Source organism: Salvelinus alpinus, chromosome 9 (assembly GCF_045679555.1).
Source record: "Salvelinus alpinus chromosome 9, SLU_Salpinus.1, whole genome shotgun sequence".
Taxonomy (NCBI): domain Eukaryota; kingdom Metazoa; phylum Chordata; class Actinopteri; order Salmoniformes; family Salmonidae; genus Salvelinus; species Salvelinus alpinus.
Genome location: NC_092094.1, coordinates 49396215 through 49410145, shown reverse-complemented (window position 1 = coordinate 49410145; position 13931 = coordinate 49396215). Strand labels below are relative to the sequence as shown.

At 43.2% G+C, this 13931-nt stretch overlaps 1 protein-coding gene across 1 annotated transcript in view; it reads right to left on the bottom strand.

The window, feature by feature from the left end:
- LOC139530267 (MOB kinase activator 2-like) overlaps window positions 1-6854 on the bottom strand; it is a 93748-nt gene extending 86894 nt beyond the window's left edge. Inside the window, exon 1 of the mRNA XM_071326513.1 lies at window positions 6331-6854. Within this exon, the coding sequence (XP_071182614.1) occupies window positions 6331-6347 (17 nt within the window). The 5' untranslated portion in view covers window positions 6348-6854. The remainder of the gene's footprint in view (window positions 1-6330) is intronic.
- Window positions 6855-13931: the final 7077 nt, after the last annotated feature.

The following is a 13931-nucleotide window of genomic DNA, read 5'->3' as shown; positions in this document are numbered from 1 at the left end:
TCTGACCTCTGTGATTGCCAACAAGGGTTTTGCCACCAAGTACTAAGTCATGTTTTGCAGAGAGGTCAAATACTTATTTCCCTCATTAAAATGCAAATCAATTCATAACATTTTTGACATGCGTTTTTCTGGATTTTTTTGTTGATATTCTGTCTCTCACTGTTCAAATAAACCTACCATTAAAATTATAGACTGATCATTTCTTTGTCAGTGGGCAAACGTACAAAATCAGCAGGGGATCAAATACTTTTTTCCCTCACTGTATACCCACCCTGCATACCACTGCTGGCTTACTTCTGAAGTTAAGCAGGGTTGGTCCTGGTCGGTCCCTGGATGGGCGACCAGATGCTGCTGTAAGTGGTGTTGGAGGGCCAGTAGGAGGCACTCTTTCCTCTGGTCTAAAAAACAACAACATCCCAGGGCAGTGACTGGGGACATTGCCCTGTGTAGGGTGCAGTCTTCCAGCTGGGACGTTAAATGGGTGTCCTGACTCTCTGTGGTCACTAAAGATCCCATGGTACTTATCGTAAGAGTAGTGGTGTTAACCCTGGTGTCCTGGCTAAATTCCCAATCTGACCCTCATACCATCATGGCCACCTAATCTTCAAAGCTTCCAATTGGCTCATTCATCCCTGTAACTATTCCCTGGGCTGTTGCCTTAAATAAAAATGTTTTCTAAGTCAACTTACCTGGTAAAATAAAGGGTTAAATAAAATAAGTCAAGGGGTATGAATACTTTCTGAAGCCACCTTATGTTGACAGTATAAAGACTGTAGATGGTAATTGTCAAACATGACTGGCATTAAGCCTATATTTATGTAATTAAAGTTTGGCTACATTTTCTGGCGCCTCAATCATTTCAGCATTTGTTTGGACAGGAGTCTCTACCCAGTATGCATATCACCTACATTTTGACATTAATGCTTTTTTGTGTACGTACATGAAAAATGTATTTAAATATTATTCCAATGTTGGCCTCTCTGGAGTAATTGTTTGTTTATTGTGATTATCGGAAAACTTACCCGCGCATGGACACACACTAATGCTAGTGGCTGAATGGACGCAAGACCCCGCAAAGTTCCAACATCTAGTGGAAAGCCTTCCCAGAAGAGTGGAGGCTATTAAAGCAGCAAGGGGGGGCTACTCCATATTAATGCCCATGATTTTGGAATGAGATGTTCGATGAGCAGGTGTCCACATACTTTTGTTAACGTAGTGTATATTCTTCTTGTCCGACTATTGGATACTTTAAGTATTTAAAGTATCCAGCTAGCGACTGGAACGAGCTGCAAACTCCCCCCCCAAAAACACTCAAACTGGACAGTTTTATCTCCATCTCTTCATTCAAAGACTCAATCATGGACACTGACACGTGTTGCTGCTTCGCACGATGTATGGATGTCTCTACCTTCTTGCCCTTTGTGCTGATGTCAGTACCCAATAATGTTTGTACCATGTTTTATGCTGCTACCGTGTTGTGCTGCTGCCATGTTGTGTTGCTACCGTGTTGTTGTCATGTGTTGCTGCCATGCTGTGCTGTCGTCATAGGTCTCTCTTTACGTAGTGTTGGGGCGTCTCCCTTGTCGTGATGTGTGTTTTGTCCTAGATTTGTAACCTCAGCTCCCGTTCCCGCGGAAGGCCTTTTGCCTTTTGGTAGGCCGTCATTGTAAATAAGAATTTGTTCTTAACGGACTTGCCTAGTTAAATAAAAGGCTAAATAAAATACAAGAGGACAAGCATTAATGTCGAGGCCTGCATCAGCAACTCCCACATTGTCTCTTCTCTATCCATCCTTTCCCTTCCTCCACCAGTCATGGTCCTGTCAACCTTCTCTTCATCACGTGATCCCGTCATGGTCCTGTCAACCTTCTCTTCATCACGTGATCCCGTCGTGGTCCTGTCAACCTTCTCTTCATCACGTGATCCCGTCATGGGTTCCCTTTTCACCCTCTTCCTCCCTCCACCAGTCTCTCTGGGCACCTCCCTCCACCAGTCTCTCTGGGCACCTCCCTCCACCAGTCTCTCTGGGCACCTCCCTCCATCCCATCATTCCCTGCATCATTAAGCTTTTCATCCCTGTATCGTAATCCCAAGAGCAGCTCCCATAGCACCCCCTCTCCTTCACGCCATCGCTCCTCCAACTGTCTGTGGGTCCTTCTCGCCTTCCTTCCTTCTCTACCTTATCAGTTAGGGACATATTACCCCGTCACCATCTATTACTCTTTCACTCCCTCTATCCATCAGTCCTGGTGTTATCGTCTTCTCTATGTCATCCCTCCATTCATTGTGGCTGCGTCATCCTTCACCCTGCATCGTCTGTATTCAGAGTGATTACACGCTTGGTTAACTCATTCAAGACTCCACTCTCAGGAGTGACGCACTCTGGACAAGGGCAAAGAAGCTTTGCATGCATTCAGGTCTCGCACACACACCAGCAGCTATAGCTCAGCATTCAACGCCATAGTACCCTCCAAGCCCATCATTAAGCTTGGGGCCCAGGGTCTGAATCACACACTGTGCAACTGGGTCCTGGACTTCCTGACGGGCCACCCCCAGGTGGTGAAGGTAGGAAACAACACCTCCACTTCGCTGATCCTCAACACAGGGGACCCACAAGGGTGCGTGCTCAGCCCCCTCCTGTACTCTCTGTTCAGCCATGACTGCGGGGCAACACACACCTCCAACTCAATCATCAAGTTTGCAGACAACACAACAGTAGTAGGCCTGATTACCAACAATGACAAAACAGCCTACAGGGAGGAGGTGAGGGCCCTGGGAGGGTGGTGCCAGGAAAATAACCTCTTACTCAGCGTTAACAAAACAAAAGAGCTGATCGCAGACTTCAGGAAAAAGAGAGAGAAAACAAATTGCAGTGAGAGAGAAGCATAGGGGTTGAGAGATATAAATATTTTTCAAAGAAAAAAAATAATACATGAGTCATCACCACCACCACATCAACAAGGCGACGAATGTCAGATAAAAACCAATAAGTCGAAGCCGGTGCCTGGTTCATATTTTGGCAGGGATTCCAATGGGGCGGTGACTGCCTTGTTGTTATCTCTCAGCCAGAATGTCAAGCGGAGGAGAACCACCCAAACAGCAGGCCTCCACCCCTTCCTCTGCCCTCACACTGACTGAGTGACTGGGCTAGGGCGGCACACCTTTCAGTGGGGACTCCTGCCTTGACACTGCCGGGGCAGACAAAGGAAGTGTTCTGTTCCTGTGCTGTGTTCTAGATCCTGCCTGGGAAATGATATCAGTGGTGGCCCAGGACCACAAGACAGGCAGACAGTGAGACAAGCTGTGTGTCTGTATGAAGACGGAGCACTGATCTCTCCATAACCCCACTCACAAATAGTAGACGGACGGACAGACAGACGAGCTCTTTCAAATCTACTTCGATATGCCGTGTGACAATACATAGACCTCTTCTACACAGAATGAAGCTGCGACAGATTAAAATAATACCAGAAAATACAGGAGGGTTAACATTATAAAAACACACAGCAAGTGACTGGCAGTTAGGCTAAGAGTTCAATGAGAGGTTGATAATCTACACGAGCTGATGCACTCCTTGAGTGAGTTCATAAACAGGCAAATGCGTTTGTCTGCTAATCACGTGCATATATTCTGAGCTTATCACGCCATTGCAAAGTTGTCAATTACATTTTCATTACTCTCCTCTCTTTGCATGCAAATATGAATCAGACTCTGCCCTTGCCTGATTCACCAGGGTTTGCATTGTAAATATTGGGTGACTAAGTCAGGAAACAAAATCTGTAGTCAAGAAACAAATAAGGCCAATGGATCATTCCACCTCAAAAAGCACAAGAAAGAGGATTGACACCAGCCATTTCAAATTTTTCCAAAATCATTTGTTGTTAAAAAAATAAGATTATCATTCCATGGATTCCTCACACCCTATGCCAATCCCACGTCAACGACGAGTATACAGTATCAGTTCTCTATGTTTGACAAGTAGTATGGAGCTGTGGCTTGGAGTACTGTTTCTTCATCCTATGTAATGTATTCTCAATGAATTTGGTGATGTTTTTTCCCCCTGTTCAGAGAAATTAGTATATAGCTAGGTTTCCATCCAATTGGAGACAGATTTTCATGCATAAAACTATATGCACATTTTCCTACTAGAAATGGGTTTCCATCAAATGTACTTGTTGCGGATAAAAGGCTGTGCGTGATGACGTAGTGCACATAAATGCAAGTTAAATGGGTTTCCATTAAATGGGTTAACTCTACTGATGGTTCTCACAAAAACAAAAAATGATATAGCAAGTGTGGCCACTCACGTATTGGCACATGCACTCTAGCCAACTGAGTGCAGATACACGTATAGCCTACATTAGGGGTCTCCAACCCTGGTCCTGAAGAGCTACCCTCCTGTAGGTTTTCGCAATCAACCAGCTAATTATTAGAATCAGGTGTGCTAGATTAGGGTTGGAGTGAAAACCTACAGGCGGTAGATCTCCAGGAACAGGGTTGGATGATGAGATTATTATGGACAAAAGAGTGAGATTATTTTTATTTGTAAAACTGCAACCCAGCATCGATGATCATGTCACCAGAATAAGACCCTCGAAATGTATTGGAAAGGAGCATCAAGCATATCACCATCAAGCATATCACCCACACAAAATGTTTGTATAGGTAGAACGAATTATGCACGAAATGTCAAACGCTTTTATGCCCAAATATCCCACTTTGTCTAGTGTATTTTGTTTTGTCAACATTTGGAAAGTTTACAGGGCGGAAAAAAATCTGTTTCCATCAGGCCTGTCATAAAAAATATTTTATCCAACATTACTCACATTAAAAGGTTGAATGGAAACCTCGTTATTGAAGGTGTTGTTATGTCCCACCCTACATCACCAGGTTCTGACCACTAGGTGGTGGTGTTCATGCTATTAGGTCATTTTTTTTAAAGAATCCCCATCGTTAAAGGGATAGTTCACCAAAATTACATATTGGTTTTCCATGGACCAGGTATGACAGCAACCCATGCCTGGCCACTGTTTCAAATGCTAACTTTTTAGTGTGTGTCACAAATCCAAAGCAAGTCCATGGTACATATATTAGCATTTTCACGCTTCATGTGGTATTTCATTTAAATAATGTTTCCCCAATTCTTATCTTATACGTTTCCAAATCCAGAAACAATTTCAGAACAATCTGAGATGGTATCACGGCTTGCTGAAATTACATGGAACGACCCCAATGGGAGAATACACTTGTCTTGCAATGTCTCACGTCATGATGGAAAGACAGGACTGGGCATGGAAGTATAATACATTCACAATCTCTCCCTCCCTACCCCTACAGATGATACATGAGCAGTGACCTGTCAAAAACCAAGCCATAAACTGAGCTACAACTCTACAATCCATTATCAAACAAGCTACAAGATATACAAGTCCCCTCTTCAGAGCTAGAACTCTAAAGGCGGAAGTGTCACCCAGAAAATAAAGTGACAGGTCAGCATCGCATTCGCAACGAGGTGTCAATTCCCACGATGACGTCGCCACACACCTGGCTTGCCTTTAGTTACAGCACAATTGACCTAAACAAACTACACCGTCATGATAACCTCTAAAATGTATTTGCTCAACCAAAATATGATACATTGTAGCTAGAACATGTTCTTTAGACTCGTACGAAAACGTAACAAAATCCGCACAAGTCACCGTGCCTGTGTGCCGCCAGCTAGCCCTCTAGCTACCGCTAACTTGTTACCTAACTAGCCAATTTACAGTGAAGACGAAGTTAACGTAGCAAGCAAAAACCTAGCTGGCTAAATAGTTCGCTTGCTTCCATGTTGAAATCTGATCGAGACGTTAGCCAAACAATGCACCTTGCGAGGGAAATAACGTTACACAGAACACGGCTAGTCCGATAAATCTAGCTACCTGAAAGCTAGCTAACTAGTTAGATATCTAGTTAACGTTAGTATAGCCTGCGTGACGGGCTTCTATAGAAATACATTTTCACTACCTAATCTTCTTGGCCACTTGCTGTGCAACGTCAGGCCACACTGCACCGGATGCTCAAAATAGCGTCTCGCCGGTTAATGTTACCGCGTTGGCCAAAAATGAGAACATGCCATGATGATATCTACAGTACTTAGGTAGCTAGCCATCCAGGGGAAAGGGGAGTCATTACCACCATAATAGTATTATTTATCGTGCATTTTCTGATAGTAAAAGAGCTAAACATCGTTTGTTTTGTAGCTGTCAAATATTACCAGCCACAAAAGAGATTAGTAACTGGTACTGTAACGTTATGTGCTGTCAACGGGAAAGGGGTAGCTGTACTCACCCCATTAACCAATCCATGATGTTTGTAACAAGGGTAGGGATAAATCCGCCAAGGCTGCTGGAGGCGACCCCCTACTTTATCCGGGCACCCCTCGCTTCCCTGCCTGGCCCCGACTCTTCGTGGATCGGTTTCTCCCTGTGCTTAATTCGGTCGTCAAATGTCAAAAACGTATCGCTGATGTCCTTGTTTTTAACCTGAGCCTAGATAACTACAAGAACATGAACAGCTAGCTACCTAGTCGGAGCCCTGGTGCTGCGCTGAGTGAGAGGAGCGCAGCATTGAGTGACTTTGAGCTCGGAGAAGAGCGGGCAAAAGTCTCGGTCCAATTTCCAGTCAGCGAGGTATCCTGCTGGGGCTTCGCTTTACTTCCCCGTACGCTGGCGTGTCGAATGTCCTTCGCAGACTGCAGGACCGAATGAATCGAGTCTTGCGATGCCACTAGTCTAGCTAGCAACACTCTGTCATGAATCCTTGTACTGTATTAGCTCTGGAGCTCAAACCGCTAGCAATCTTCAGCTGCTGCGAACGAAATCCGGAAGTAAACACAGATCCGACCATAGAGATAGATAGAGGACTCTAGTGCCCAAAAGCAGTTTTAGAATGTATTTATTTATTTAACTAGGCAAGTCAGTTAATAATACATTCATATTTACAATGACTGAGAATGAGCAGAGCAATTCAGGAATTTCACACTTTTGAAGTAATGTTAGTCAGCTGGGTGGGACTTCCAATGGGTTATGGAAGGATCACATAATTGCATCCACATCATCAGGAGCGATCAGCCAATTAATTATACTTGTGAGCAAACATTCCATAACTCTAAATGGCAGTAAATTGTCAACCTTGGCTTTATGCCTGTTCAAACAGCACACTCTGGGTGGCAATTTGCACCCTTTCAGTTTGTTTACCAACCATAGAAGTAGTAGAAGAAGCAAATTGACTACTTCAAAATGTATAGGGACTCAATGGCGCTGCCCATGCTCTCACAGATGCCATAGTGGGACAGATACAATGTTGTGTCCTCTAACTATCTCTATGGATCCAACCGAGCCCCTTCCTCGTTTGTCTGCGTGGTGTTACGTCACACGCAGAGATCTGGAAACCAATGGGATATGTAGTTCTAAGAAAACCCATTTTCCTTCAACTTGCTTCCATAGACTTAGATAGAAGACGCAATTTTGTATCTGTCCCATTATGGAAGCTGTGAGATGACGAGCAGCGCCATACGTTTAGAGACAGAAGAGGAAGCGAGACATCCCACTCACAAATGTTTCTGTTTCAATGGAAGTCTATGAACTAAGTAAACCAGACCCAGCTGCTATCGCATTGGTGTCTAATGGTAAACGGCCTGAGTGAACTATCTTAATTTATACACCATCTTTGATATTGTATGAGAGTACCCACTGGGCATAGACGTCAAATCAACGTAATTTAATTACGACTTGGAAACAACATTGATTCAACCAGTGTGCGCCCAGTGGGTAGTTACCGTTGCAAGTCCCATACTGTTTTTGAATGGGCTTTAAGCTTATATAATCACATTTATGGAAACACGGTCATATAGGATATATATACAATTATATTCATATTTGTGTATTGATTTGCTCATACCCAATGCATTTAATCAAAATACTTGACGAATTAGAAAAGGGTGGAACTACAACTCCTGCAGCCTTGATGCATGCCGTAGCGTGCCTGCTTGAGCTGAGGACTTACAGGACGTTATTAAGAACCCATTAGTTACAGGCCGTTTTAAATTAGATTGAATGTTGCCAGCAAGTACTTTTTGAAAATGCAAAAAAAAATGTTTTTTATTTATAGACCGGCATGGTGTCAAAAAAGAAACATACAGCTGGTGGGAGGCGTATAACGTGAATGCCTAGCAACCCAAAGTTTGCATGTTCGAATCTCATCACGGACAGCAAATTTGCAACGACTTAGCTAACCTTAACCCTTACCACCTAGCTAACATTAGCATTAGCCACCTAGACAACAAGAAAATGGAATTCGTAACATATCATATGTTTTGCAAATTCATATGTTGTAAGAATTACAATTTGTAACGTATTACCTTTTAGTTATTTAGCAGACACTCTTATTCGGAGCGACTTACAGGAGTAATTAGGGTTAGTTCCTTGCTCAAGGGCACATCGATAGACTTTTCACCTAGTCAGCTCAGGGATTCAAAACAGCAACCTTTTGGTTACTGGCCTAACGCTTTTAACCTCTAGGCTACCTGCCGCCCTATTGTATGAATTGTAATTTGTAACATATCATACGAAATGGATGATGGACATCCACAAATGAATACATACCAAACGAAATGTCAGTGTTGGAAAAAGTACCCAAATTGTCATACTTGAGTAAAAGTATAAATACCTTAATAGAAAATGACTGAAGTAAAAGTGTAAGCAAAATACAATTTGAGTAAAAGTCTAAAAGTATTTTGATTTTAAATATACTTAAGTATCAAAAGTAAATGTAATTACTAAAATATACAGCACCATTTTCTTGTTTTAAAAATGTACGGATAGCCAGGGGCACACTCCAACACTCAGCCATTATTTACAAATGATGCATTTGTGTTTAGTGAGTCCACCAGACCAGAGGCAGTAGGGATGACAACGTGTTCTTTTGATAAATGTGTTAATTTGACAATTTTCCTGTCCTGCTAACCATTCAAAATGTAACGAGTGCTTTTGGTTTTCAGGGAAAATGTTACAAGTAAAAAATACAATATTTTCTTTAGGAATGTAGTGAAGTAAACATAAAAGTTGTCCAAAATATAAATAGTAAAGTAAAGTACAGATACACCAAAAAATTACTCAAGTAGTACTTTAAAGTATTTTTACTTAAGTACTTTACAACACTGCGAAATGTAACATATCATACTAATTGGAGTGTCCCGGATTTGAATTTACTATGTTACGTCTACCCCTGAGTCCAGGTTGTACATGACTGTGTTTTCATGAATTTGATTATGCAAATTTGAAGCCCATTCTAAGCCTACAAAAAAGGCAACAGGAAGTACCACTTTCATACAGTAAGGCCATCTACATTTTTAATAAGTAGTCGATTGTCTTCTTCTACTACTTCTACTGCCACCTGGAGTGTATTGTTTGAGCAGGTATAAAGCCAAGATTGGTGATTTACAACTACCTACAATTATGGAATGTTTGCTCACAAGTATAATTAATTGTCTGATCCCTCCTGATTATCTGGATGGAATCATGTGATCCTTCCTTAACCCATAGGAAGTCCCACCCAGTTGACTACTTCAAAATTGTGAAAGTCCTCAATTGTGCTGCCCATGCTAAAATTGGCTTTTGGGCACTAGAGTTGTCTATCTAAGTCTATGGCTGCCATCTCAGTTATGCAAAGAGAAATGAATTATTCTTTATTAGTATGACATCATATAGACATGTGTACTGAATACAGGCATCACAATGAATGCAGTTAGTTAGGAAGTAATGCATTTTGCATAGAAATATGTGGGAATTGACACTCTGTTGTGATACACAGTGGTGTAAAGTACTTAAGTAAAAATACTTTAAAGTACTACTTAAGTCGTCTTTTGGGGTATCTGTACTTTACTTTACTATTTATATTTTTGACAACTTTTACTCCCTAAAAAAAATTATGTACTTTTTACTCCATACATTTTCCATGACACCCAACAGTACTAATTACATTTTGAATGCTTAGCAGGACATATCCCTGGTCATCGCTACTGCCTCTGATCTGGCGGACTCACTAAACACAAATGCTTAATTTGTAAATTATGTCTGAGTGTTGGAGTGTGCCCCTGGCTATCCATAAAATAATAAAACAAGAAAATTGTGCCGTCTGGTTGGCTTGAGATAAGGAATAAGAAATTATTTATACTTTTGCTTTTGATACTTAAGTAGATTTGAGCAATTACACGTACTTTTGTTACTTAAGTATATTTAAAACCAAATACTTTGAGACTTTTTCTCAAGTAGTATTTTACTGGGTGACTTTTACTTGAGTCAACTTCTGTTAAGGTATCTTTACTTTTACTCAAGGATGACAATTGGGTACTTTTTCCACCACTGGTGATACATGTAGATGATACATACACAGCATTGCACTGATGAATACTTGTACTATTGTTGCTTAATGAGGTACAGATTAGGTTTGAATCTCTGTTGGGCGCCATACTGGAAGCCTGTGTGAGCCTTTTGAGCTAAAGCCTATAGGCAAGTACTCAGGTCTGCCTTGGACACAGTGCTCTTATACTCTCTTCTGTTCTCTTCCCAGCCATGCTCTCTCCATCAGAGGATGCACCATTCATCTGAATCCCCGACAGCCTGGTAGGAGAGGATCAATCTGTACCCTCTCTGCCATGGCTCTCCTGATGTGCTGTGCTTATCTTTTTCACCCTCCGTCCCTCTCTTCATCAAATTTTTCCTCTCTCTGTCTCCCTCTCGCTGATGTTCTAAAAACCATCACCACTTATGGTGGCTGTCTCATTGGTATCTGCCCACGCCCCCTTTCTCTCCCCACTCCCCCCTTCCCTCCACCTCTCCCCCCCACCACTCACCCCCCTGGATCCTGAGGATTCTATAAATAAAGGTTGAACACAGGCAAGTGAGGGAACATTGAGAATAGAAGCCCTGTTAACAGTAGGCAGAGTCAGGGGATTGGCTGACTGACGCGTCACTGCACTGGTGTGCTCCAATCAGCTCTTTGAGAGGCGGAGTCAGTGCGGTGATTGACAGGGTAGCTGATGGAATAGTCTTAGAGCCGGTGCAGTACCACAGCTGACCACTAGAGGGAGCTGTGGGATGTTTGTTAGTGGCGTGAATGAGACAGTTACTACTGCAGGGATATGTGTGTAGCTCAATAGAGGCCACCCTTTCCAACAGGTGTGCATGTTCCATAAGTAAGTAGTAGGGGAGCACTTCTGTCTCTTTCACATGCTTTCAAGCATGGCTGATAAGTTAACCCTTTTGTGTGCCTTTCAGTAGTGTCACCCAGTGTTTGTGATATCATGTAGGGTGTTAAAACGGCCAGCTTCAGTCAGCTGATTCTAGCCATCCATTCTGGTTAGTTCTAGTCAGGCAGCTTAGTCTCCCATTCAGAGAACCCCCACTTTGCTCAATGTCAGCCAATTACTTATCACCACATCTCGTTCAGACTATCATCGGCCTAGATTTCCTGGACTTCAGTTTCAGTTTGTGTTGGATCCCAGCACACCTTATGTTCAGAAACATGCTTTCCCCCATCCTGATGAGCACCACCACAGTATTCCCTCCTGCTGAACTTTTCCTCCCGTGGACTGAATCCCTGTCTGTTTGATGTTTAAACATGCGTGCCTCTAAATGTAAGTGCCTTGAGATCTGTGTCATGTTTTGTGGACTATTGTGTGTAATTACCATGTGTGTTGAGCTTGTTCGCTAGCCCATGCTCCCGCTAGTGCTAACATTTGCATTTTGCATTAGAATGCACTCAGGAATGCCTGAGTTTCATGTGTACAAGTCCACTAGGCTGTTTCGTCTATTGCCATTTGACTAGGCTTTAGGCCTTCTGTGGTGTATAGCCCTTGCTGTTATGAATGACATAGCTTGTACAGCCATGTTATTCATTTTATACCAGTGCTATAGCCTAATTTTCCTTTCAGAAACGTAGTTAATGTCATTTCTCACTGGACATGTTTCTCAGTTATCTGAAACATGAGTGGTCAGTTGTGTGTGTGAATGTGGACATCTTCTTCCATTAAACCACCCTTAACCTGGACATGCGCCTCTTCCTTGTTCCGACCGGAAATTCTGTAGTGGTTGCTATTAGCCTTAAGCCAGCACCTAAGGTTTATTATCACATTCATGGTCCTTAGATTCTCAACAACTATTTTTCATGGTCTTTCGAGCCGGATCCAGTAACTGCTACAGCCCAAGGATAACAGAGACGATCCTCCACAAGATGAGGTCCATCTGCGCCAACCAGCTCACCTGCCACAATAACTCAATAATTACATCAGTTAACTAGCTTCCCCTTCAACGACTTATCACCGGTCCAAGTCACCACCCAGGCTGACCAGCAGAATAGAGGACAGAGCCTAAGCCTTTTCATCAGTTGCTAATTCACCGGGTTCCCACCTCAGGCTAACCTCAACCAGAGATTGCCAAGATCAGCATCGAACCTCGACCAGAGAACACCGGGATCAGTGTCGACCTAAGCATGGACCGCCAGTGACAACCGGTGAGGTCTCACTGTTTACACAGCCAGCGTGACGAGATCGATGAGCTCATTGAAGCAGTCAGCCAGTACTTACCTGATGGACACTGCCAGTTGTCACCTGACCGTCTCGGCCAGTCCTTCAACGGTTCTCTCCTCTTACAACTGAAAGGCGTCTTAGAGGGGGAGAACAGGGACCTCTGTCACCAAGCTGCCAAAGAAGTTGATGACATTATTTCAGAGATTGTCAAGCAACAGATACTACATCAGAAGCACCAGAATGAGGTACTGAAGATGGACCACAGGAAGTTTGAGGTGGAGCACGCCCGCAGGACTGGAAAACCCACCACCGGCCCAGGTAACAGTCCCGATAGTAGTCAAGTTCCTGAGGTTCAAGCACAAGGTGTTCTGGGAAGAGCCAAGAACTTGAGAGGAGCGTACATGCATATCTTCATCAACGAGGACTATCCGGAAGCGGTGCGCCAGAAGAGGAAAGAACTTATCCCAGCCATGAAAGCTGCCAGAGCGCGTGGGGACATTGCTTACATCCGCTACGACAGGCTCATTGTCCACCCTTCCTCCCAAAAGCCTTGAAGGGATGAGAGAGCCAAGCCTATGGGTTGGCAGCTTCAACCCCACAGCACACACACACACACACTTACACGCACCAACTGATTAATGGACTGCTGAATGTATATTTTTTTCTCTTGCTTTGTTTCCATATTGTCTGTCTCTGATAAGCTACTCAGGAAAGGGCTGGAAATAGCCCATATTAATATAATGAACGTAGCCTTAGAAATAAGGTTAATGAAATCAATAAGTTGCTAACATCAGATAACATTCATATATTAGTCATTTCTGAGACGGAAGCTATACTGTTACACCAGGAAGTTTGTCATTATTGTGGAAAAATTGTTATCAATCAATAATGACAAACCTCCTGGTGTAAAAGTATAGCTTCCGTCCCTCTCCTCGCCCCTACCTGAGCTCGAACCAGGGACCCTCTGCACACACCGACAACTGCCTCCCATGAAGCATCGTTACCCATCACTCCACAAAAGCCGCGGCCCTTGCAGAGCAAGGGGAACAACTACTTCAAGGTCTCAGAGCGAGTGACGTCACCGATTGAAACGCTATTAGCGCGCACCCCACTAACTAGCTAGCCATTTCATATCGGTTGCACTGGCATTGACAACCTTAAATGGAAAGCTACTGAGGATGTTAGCTAACTGTATAGCCACTCCTATCTGTCATATCTTTAATCTGAGCCTAGAGGAAAGTCTTTGTCCTCAGGCCTGGAGGGAAGCCAAAGTCATTCCGCTACCCAAGAGAGGTAAAGCAGCCTTTACTGGTTCTAACCGCAGACCTATCAGCTTGCTGCATGCTCTTAGCAAACTGTTGCT